The 9,029-nt window shown below is 41.8% G+C and overlaps 2 protein-coding genes across 8 annotated transcripts in view; one reads left to right on the plus strand and one right to left on the minus strand.

Moving 5' to 3' along the window:
* The window catches only part of LOC144077651 (tubulin beta chain-like), a 65,015-nt gene that overhangs the window by 47,995 nt on the left and 7,991 nt on the right, over window positions 1-9,029 (minus strand). The gene's annotated exons all lie outside the window — the stretch shown is intronic.
* On the plus strand, window positions 33-7,465 carry epn3b (epsin 3b). 7 transcript variants are annotated; one of them, XM_077605536.1, is made up of 12 exons: window positions 33-264; window positions 2,639-2,770; window positions 2,873-3,031; window positions 3,288-3,371; window positions 3,926-4,211; window positions 4,287-4,408; window positions 5,030-5,116; window positions 5,841-5,961; window positions 6,074-6,196; window positions 6,285-6,380; window positions 6,516-6,797; window positions 6,879-7,465. In XM_077605536.1, the coding sequence occupies exons 1-12, from the start codon at window positions 256-258 to the stop codon at window positions 7,181-7,183; spliced, it is 1,806 nt and encodes a 601-aa protein (XP_077461662.1). In that variant the 5' UTR covers window positions 33-255; the 3' UTR covers window positions 7,184-7,465. The 7 variants fall into 7 exon arrangements, with proteins under 7 accessions (XP_077461662.1, XP_077461663.1, XP_077461659.1 ...); XM_077605537.1 differs by having other exon boundaries at window positions 34-264; window positions 2,559-2,770; window positions 3,908-4,211; XM_077605533.1 differs by having other exon boundaries at window positions 34-264; window positions 3,908-4,211.

Below are 9,029 nucleotides of genomic sequence, written 5' to 3' on the forward strand. Positions count from 1 at the left end.
ACCGCTGACGTTGCAAAAACGCCCCTTACTCCACGCGTGAACCGTGTTGGTGTGTCGGTGAGTGAGGTAGGGGGGGCGAGGAAAAGCAGTGGGTGGGCTCCATCACGTCCTATGCGGATTTCACGTACAGGAGCCTCCTGGATAGTCTCCCATCCTGTCCCGATCTGCATGATATCATCGCTGCGTGGTCCACTGCAGGTCACGAGGCAGGGAAGACATCATTTGGACCTGCAAGGTGCGGCGAGGGGATGAGCGATGGGAAAGGTAACCGGAATGTGATCGTCATCTCTCCAATCTATTTCGATTTACGAATGACGCTATGCATACGGTGCATGAGGGGGCGTGTGTGACGTGAACATGTGGAGGTGGCGAGTGGGCGATCGTCGTGAAGATGCTCACGCAATGTTAAGAGCCACCATGGACGCCCTGCTTTTCTAGCCGAAACATGCGGAAAAAAGGGATGCGTTCACGGGGCTCCATCGTCGTGACGTGTGAGCGTGTGACTGGACCACATCACAGCAGGTCGGGGACCACGCGACTGGACGCCGGGCCCTGGTAAGGTGGTTGGTACATGACGTAAAGGTCATTAGGATGAGCTGCCGAGTGTTTCCACTACAAATGGAGACCAATTGCATACCTGTCAACCTCTGCCGATAACTGCCCTTATAAATGATTATGATTCCCCTTGCAAACCCCCCAAAAACATTACAAACACCGTACGACTCGTATGGTGTTTGTAAGGTTTTTGGGGGGTTTGCAAGGGGAATCATAATCATTTATAAGGGCAGTTATCGGCAGAGGTTGACAGGTATGTAATTGGTTATTATTATTATAGTCGATTATTCTTGATCTGAATGACTGAATCCGTCTTTGGACAAGTCGAAAATGTTCTTTCAATTTTTTATTTATATTAACATAGGCTGCTTGGTGGAAAACAGTGCTAAACGCGTTAACTTCAGTTCTGAAATCGAGGGTTCAATCCCCAGATTCGAACCTTCCTGTGTGGAGTGGGCAATCGGGCTTGCGTGGGTTTTCTCCGGGTGCTCTGGTTTCCTCCCAAAACCCGAAAACCATGCATGGTAGGCTGGTTGAACAACTAAATTGTTCCAAATTATGATTGGTTGTTTAATCTAATCTAATCTAATCTAATCTAATGTTTTATTGCCCTGTGATTGGCTGGCCACCAATTCAGGGTGTCCCCTGCCTGGTGCCCATTGTTAGATGGGATAGGCTCCAGTATTTACAAAGAAAAAGATGTGGGTTTGTTAATATTTTCATATAGATGGAGTCGTCCAATCCAGTAAAGGTATCGCATCCCGGTACAAATTTAATCCAAGGTTCATCAACCAAACCTGTGAAAACTTCTTGAGCGATATTCCAGATCTTGATTTCTCCAAAAATAATTCATTGGAATGTGAAAGGTCAAAGTTGAAGATGTGAATAGTTTATGTAACGCATTTAATAAACTTTGGTGCTGTGATCAATCATGGTTGCTTACAATCCAACAGAGGAACATCATAGATGAATGAATGGTTTTGTTGTTTGCTGCCATGTAAGACTGTGTAGAGCCTTTTCTAAGAATTTTCTTACCTTGTGAGAAGGCAAAAGATTAAACATCATTGTCATCACTCTCTATGATGCAATGCAATTTTCATGCTACACTTCAAATGGGAAGCAATATTACAAGCATATGCTTATTTTTGGCATTGTAGTGTAGAGGTTCACTGTGAGCTCATAAGTGTGGATTCATCCTGTCTGTTGTGTTCGATAATTATTATAATTTTTTTTATGTCAAGGCAATCGATGTAAACCTGTGTCGCCAAGATGAACACAATTTCTAACTGCTAAAACCTTGACTGAACGTGGCTAGTGAAAAATAAGCACCAGGTTTGGTTCTTTTAACTGGCAGATAGATTTTAGTATAATGATTGAGTGCATATGGTGTCAATTGTATGCCCAGAGATGTTTCTCAGGATGCCAACGATGATCTCGCAGCTGCCCTCCAATGGTTTCAGTTTATGCATAAACAATGAGACCCTTGAGACTGTCCTCCAAATGGGGACTTGACTTACTACTTGGTTTTAATAGATTAAGAATACTTTTTCCTGCAGGAGTCCCCGATGAGCCTTGAACCATTTTATTAGAAGAAAATGTTTTGCATTGACCTCAATAAGCTTAGCTATGAAGAAGCATCACCAGATACCTGATTGCCACTGCTTCTGACCTACTTCCTGCTGAGTGTGCACCAAATGTGAGCCAATCATTCAGTTACTAGTATCAACCATCCTTTCCATGCATATTGGCATTAATCTGTCCAATTCCTTACAAATTTGAATTTTGTGTAAGAATACCACCTTTAAGATTCTACAAGCATTTCAATGTTTTTCTCCCATTGTTAAAACTAGATTTTTTTTTCTCTTTTATTGGTATCAATTTTTTTAGGGATTTTTCACTGCTTTTTATCATAACATATGCAGAGGGTTGGAAAAAGATTCATGCAGTTATGTTCTATTGGGATTTTATTGGGTTGACATTTGGCTTTCATTTCTTCCTAACAGGATTGTCTAGCATCTCCTGACAGAAGAGGGGCATTCATTGCCCTCCTTGCTTCTTCTTCAGTCCATGTTCTCCTTTTCAGCTTCACCTGTTGAAGGCCTGCTCTTCACTCACAATCACTCTGACTCCTCCATCACCAATCAACATGACAACCTCAGCCCTGCGTAGGCAGGTGAAGAACATAGTGCACAACTATTCCGAAGCGGAGATTAAGGTACTGAATGGTTTCTGTAATAGTTGGTGGAAAATTGATCCCCCAAAAAAGTTAATGTTACACTTTACAGGAAAGTCTCTGTTCCCTCGCTATGGTCTCTAGGTCCGCGAGGCCACCTCAAATGATCCATGGGGGCCGTCATCATCTCTAATGTCGGAAATTGCCGATCTGACCTTCAATGTGGTGGCTTTTGCCGAAGTCATGGGCATGGTGTGGAAGCGTCTCAATGACAGTGGCAAGAACTGGAGGCATGTCTACAAGGTGACATTCAGCAAATCCATGTGCAGTATAGAAATCCAATCAATTTTACTGAGTGGTCTTGGTGTTTGTCGATGAGCTAGGTTACTATCTGGCTAAATAGCCTATCTATAGCTTCCTGTGTTCCTGCAAAAGCAATTTTTTTAATTGACATCTCATTTTGGATCCAGTTAGATCATGGTGGTGTAAGAGTGGGTGTAATTTAGTCTTCAATGGCAGTACGGTGAAGGTGTAATGATTTTGAGCCTTTTAACTTTAGTCCCTGACACTATTGGACTATCTCCTGAAGACGGGATCGGAGAGAGTGGCTCAACAGTGTCGAGAAAACGCCTTCAATATTCAGGTACTTCACCGAATCCGTAGAAATGGTCACTAATACCAGAATTCATCATCTAATATCACTCTATTTTGACTGGTACATTACCTGGGAAAATTACATATTACAAGCTTGGGTCCTTTTGCCAATGTAAAGTTTTCTATATATTTTTTACACAAAAGGTTATGTTTATGAAACAAAAACACTAATGTCAGGTAAAGTTTAATTTGTGTAACTGGGTTCACATGTCTTTATAATGGGGTTTTATTATAAAAAGTAGCAGTAACATGACTTGTTTTTTAGGGCAGGTTTTAATCTAATGTGATCATTAACATACACCAGTGAATTTCATTTTGAACATCAGTTTTCTTACTAGTATGTGTATGTCAATCCTGGAACATGCAATTCTGTTGATTTAAAAACAAAAAAATGGCATTATTTTGAAAATATTAAATCTCCGGCAGAGTCTGACAGTTGTGGCTGCAAATGGAAAGTAATATGGAAAGTGATCAATGTACTTTATTCATAAATCATGCCACAAAACTGTCGTTTTCTTGGTTCAGACGCTTCGTGATTTTCAGTATGTTGACCGTGATGGCAGAGATCAAGGGGCCAACGTCCGAGAAAAAGCGCGCCAACTAGTGTGTCTTCTCCGGGACGAAGACCGTCTTCGGCAAGAAAGAAGTCAAGCTTTGAAGACCAAGGAGCGAATGGCCGGGGGAAGCGGGGCAGGAGGAAGTAGTGGGGGCATGTATGGAGGAATACCTCCATCCTACCACCCGGGCAGGCGAACAAGCCAGCCCAGCATGGCTGTACTTTATGGGGAGGAATTAACCCGTTCCAGAGGTTCTCCATCCTCCTTTAACTGTGAGTTTAAAGATGGGAATTTCCCGCATTAGGGTCACCTTATCACTCTTTTCCATCCTCCTTGTTATTACTCAGCAGCCTCTACTTCATCTCCTCGGGGTGCCTCAGACTTGGAACATGCTCGACCTCAAACCACCGGGGAAGAAGAGCTTCAGCTCCAACTGGCGTTAGCCATGAGTAGAGAGGCCAATCAGAAGGTAAAACTAATACTCTACTCCGTTGAAAAGCAACTATTACACAAAACGTACTGATGTAACAGTGCAGTAAATCCATGTCTACCATGTCTACAATCTCATTTCTAAATCAGTCTAGAGCAAGGGTGTCAGACTTGGGTTGGTTTGCGGGCCACTTTAACGTCAACTTGATTTCACGTGGGCCGGACCATTTTAGATATCATATTTAGATTTTTTTTAATAAATTGATTAAAAGCCCTGAATATTCCGTTTTTTTATAGACCTAAAACAATGTTTATTTTAGCTTTTTTTAAATATATTTTTAGATTTTACAAAATGATTTTTGAACTAAAAACACAGAAAAAAATGATTACAAAATTACAATTATTGATTTAAAAGGGGGAAAATCAGGAAATTTAATATACATCTATCCTCTTCATTTTAATTTGATCCTAAAACAGAAAGTCGGCACTCATGATTTACTTTCCCAGGCCACACAAAATGATGCGGCGGGCCAGATTAGGCCCCCGGGCCGCCACTTTGACACGTGGCCTAGAGGAATAAATTTCATCATAGCAAAGTTCATGCGTTTTTTTCATTAAGAAGGTTACAGTATGGTCCTACTAATGATTTTTCCCCCTGCAGGAGAAGCACTGTCACCAAGGCGACGAGTCTTTCCTCAAGAAGGTCCTGAATGAGAGGAGGAGAGCCAGCCAGTCATTGCCACCGGAGGCGAGTATGAAAACATTTGTGCAGCCTTGTGTGTGCTGGAAAGTGATATGAGTCAAAAGGGCATAGATCAGCATAATGAGAGCTAAAGGTGGGAAAGGAGAAATAGGTCTCTGCTGAATGATAATCTGTTCGTCTTGCCTAACCTTGAGCGCAACGTGACATTTCCCTCAGCACAATCTCCTTATCTGGTTGCACAGAAGCGCTTATTCTCATTGGGCTATTGACAAGCCAATTGGAGTCACTCGATGTGCACATTGGTTTCTTTAGTGTCTCGGCTTATGGCCGCTGCAGACATCATTACTGCAGAGGCAAATCTAGATGAAGAGCCCATTTGCTGTAGCGCTCAAGTGTTTGAGGTTGTCGCAACGAAATTGCTAAATTGGGCCCAGTTGCCTCATCAGCATTTGTGTAATTTGATGGTTTGCCATTGAAGTGCAGATAGTAAGAGATGTAAGATCATTGTGGGAATGCTTTTAGAAATTTGAAATAGCCATATGGGTTATTGTTTTTTGTACAGGAACAAAATTCACATAATGTACAGTTTGATTTGTATTAGCCCCAAACTATATGGTTCACCCCCAAACTCCACATTGACATTTCTCATTCAATTGTCATTGTAACTGATTAACAAACCCGAATTTTTCCATTTGCTGCCAGTATTTATTTTAAAACATCAAATGTGTTGTATAAATCTACAAAAAATGCTTTATTATTTCTTCTGTAGTCAAGCATGGACCTAGTAGACCTTTTTGGAGCATCCTCTGAGAGACCACCTCCACCTGAGGACCCCTGGGATTGTGCTTTACCTTCCTATAATGCTACTTCTGATCCATGGATTTCTGTAGGTGAGCGTCTTGCTAAAGTCAGCGGATGTATGAAATCATGTTTCAATATCACTTTTCGCACATGCGGCAAAACAAAACTTGTCTATTTTTTTTAATCCTTTGACAACTTCAGCTCCTTGCTCGAATGCTGCTAATCCATGGGCTCCATGTGCCAAATCACGCAGAGAACCGTGGGAGGCGGCGCCAGTTTGCAGCCCTACAGTCAATCACGTGTGGGATGCGACCTCTGAGAGCGGTATCTTCCAGAATAACCTGCTCATTTGTTAACCACCTCTTAAAAAAATTACAATGTATGTAAACTGGCTTTATTTGATCACATGCAGGGAAAGGTGGAGCCTATCAAGTCAGTGCACACGGAGAGGAGGGGCTTCAGCAGGAAGTTCCTCACCTGGGTTCTCCTCAGGAGGCTAGTCCTACAGGTAAAACAAATAAGCAAAATCTGGGGCTTCTAGATTTAAATTTTGTACACATTAATACGTATAGTGTCGTACACTTTTTTATATTTGAATAGCTATTCTTAGGCTCTGTTCATTTAACACCATGACACTCTGCAGATTCTGAGCTCGGTGCGTCAGCAGACGTATCATCTGGAGCAGATTTCAACAAAGATCCGTTGAGGAATGAAGCACCGGTCAGACCCCACGTGAATGGACGCGACTCTGCCAGTCCGGAAATGTTTGATCTATCACGCCTAGCGCCAGTTCTAAACACCGTGACACGTGCGTGTCGGACCCCCGAGGCCTTCCTCGGACCTACGGGGGCCTCGTTGGTCAATTTGAACGCGCTGATAACTCCAAACCCGCCAAGCAAGATGCTGAGCAACCCCTTCCTCTCAGGTATTAGCTTCTACAAAACCTACAACAATAGCAAACACAATGTAAGCGGTATTTTAACCAGTGAATTGCCCCCACCTACAGGTCTGAATGCTCCATCTCCCACCAACCCTTTCCACTGTGACCAGCCTCGACTTACCCTCAACCAAATGCGTCCATCGTCTACATCTCCACTCCCTCCACACATGCTCCCCTACAGTCCCTCACTTCCACTCCCTCTCCCCCACAGGGGGGCAGCCCTTCCCTCCTCGCATACCCAACCAGCCTCCAGAATTTCGGACCTTCCCTCAGACCTCCCCCAACCTCTGGTCCCCCTCTCGCTTGGGCCAGTTGCTTGCATTCAATCTCAATCCCAAGCACAGACACAGAACCAAAACCCGTTTCTCTGATATGATATTAGTTTTTCTTATTTGCACACGCCAGACTGTAATATGAGCCTGAAAACAGTGTGAAGATCTTGATGCATCTTTTTGTGCACAAATGAAATGCATCCAACGCACACTGGAGGTATTTGTGTCTGCCAAAAGAAACAGCTGCTATTCTGTATGTCACCGCACCTGAACTCTTGAAGAAATTAATGCGCACTGATCCGTCACAGTATTCATGTCGCTGAGAAGTTCTACATTACGTATGCAGCCTTGCAATAAATACTCTCTTGAATATCATGTCATCATCTGAGCTGTACTCTCTGTCCCTGATTCAAATCCAGAGAGCCTGAATTGTATAATTTAAAAATAATAATAATGTTAGGTGAAGTGAATCAGTGTTTCACAATACAAGTAATACAAAGAGTTGGTATTCTTTTGGCTCATCTGTTACTTGGTTAGAGATCAGAATAGGATCACCGTGTGCTGTCTAATATTTATAGTTCCGGCTGCAGCTTGAGAACGCTTGGCTGCCTTGCACAAATGCAACCACTAGATAGCAGGATGCGTCCTGTTAGTTGATTAAAACATGCTGTGGTGCTTATTTATGATGAAAAAAAGGTGTTTTTTTTCTTTTGATGGAAGCCAAAACAGGGTTGGTTCGCGGGCCGCGTTAACGTCAACTCGATTTCACATGGGTCGGACCATTTTAGATATAATATTCAGGTTTTTTTTTAAATAAATGGATTAAAAGCCCTGAATATTCAGTTTTATATACATCTAAAACAATGTTTATTTTAGCTTTTTTAAAATATATTTTTAGATTTTACAAAATGATTTTTGAACTAAAAACACAGAAAAAAATGATTAAAACATGACAATTATTGATTTAAAAGGGGGAAAATCAGGAAATTTAATATACATCTATACTCTTCATTTTAATTTGATCCTAAAACAGAAAGTCGGCACTCATGATTTACTTTCCCGGGCCACACAAAATGATGTGGCGGGCCAGATTTGGCCCCCCGGGCCGCCACTTTGACACATGTGCTCTACAGTATTGACAGTAAAACCTCTACATAAGTTTTTTCTTCTTCATTTAAATAGTTTATCTAAATAGCCGAACAATGGAAGCCCAGAGAACATTTTTGTACCATACAATTGTCTTGCCGTGTCACTAAAACTTTCACACATCATCACAGAAAAGAAAGAAAAGAGCATTGTGGAAATGTTTAAATTTATTGTATCATTGCCATTGAGCTTAATTCGTTGTTGGTGGTTAGAATACATCCAGTCATGTGACTAAACACATGAGTTGAGTTCATTCCCAAATGCGTGATGATCTTAACATTTTTTACCCACCACCAAAAACTCATTTAAAAAAAAGATGTATTTTTCTCTTTTTACCCCCATACTTCTCTTATTTTTTTGGTTGGGGGATGGGCTGGGGGTCTTCTCCCCCCCAACGAGTCCTCTTCTTGGAACACCAAGCCACTGGACCGCACACACATGCACACACTCCTCCAAAATCAACGAGACGAAAAAGATCTAAAAAAATAAAACTATGGGAGTTTGTACAATCAGTGCAGGGACAGAGTGGCTCAAAATTCTGTTCACACGTCTTTTTTTTCTTTATTTCTTTTTTTTATCCGCAGGCCTTCAACATAAAGCTGTCATTATTTGGATATTTTCATCAGACACCAACAAACAAAAGCTCCTCTCACACTAGCGCTTGTAAAAAGCAACCCATCAGAACTTATCACACTGAAGAACTGAATGCGATTCAGCCGATATGACCTCAAAAGGTGAAATTCCTGTGAAATGGGCTGTTAACTGTGACCAAGAAGAAGTCTCTTACAAAAGCTGTAAA

Source organism: Stigmatopora argus, chromosome 7 (genome assembly GCF_051989625.1).
Source record: "Stigmatopora argus isolate UIUO_Sarg chromosome 7, RoL_Sarg_1.0, whole genome shotgun sequence".
Taxonomy (NCBI): Eukaryota; Metazoa; Chordata; class Actinopteri; order Syngnathiformes; family Syngnathidae; genus Stigmatopora; species Stigmatopora argus.

What these genes read in the sequence shown, in the direction of transcription:
- epn3b (XM_077605533.1), top strand. An exon ending in ACTGGAGGCATGTCTACAAG is followed by an intron (nt 3,032 to 3,287) that starts GTGACATTCAGC and finishes TTTTAACTTTAG; the next exon opens with TCCCTGACACTATTGGACTA. An exon ending in GTAGAGAGGCCAATCAGAAG is followed by an intron (nt 4,409 to 5,029) that starts GTAAAACTAATA and finishes TTCCCCCTGCAG; the next exon opens with GAGAAGCACTGTCACCAAGG.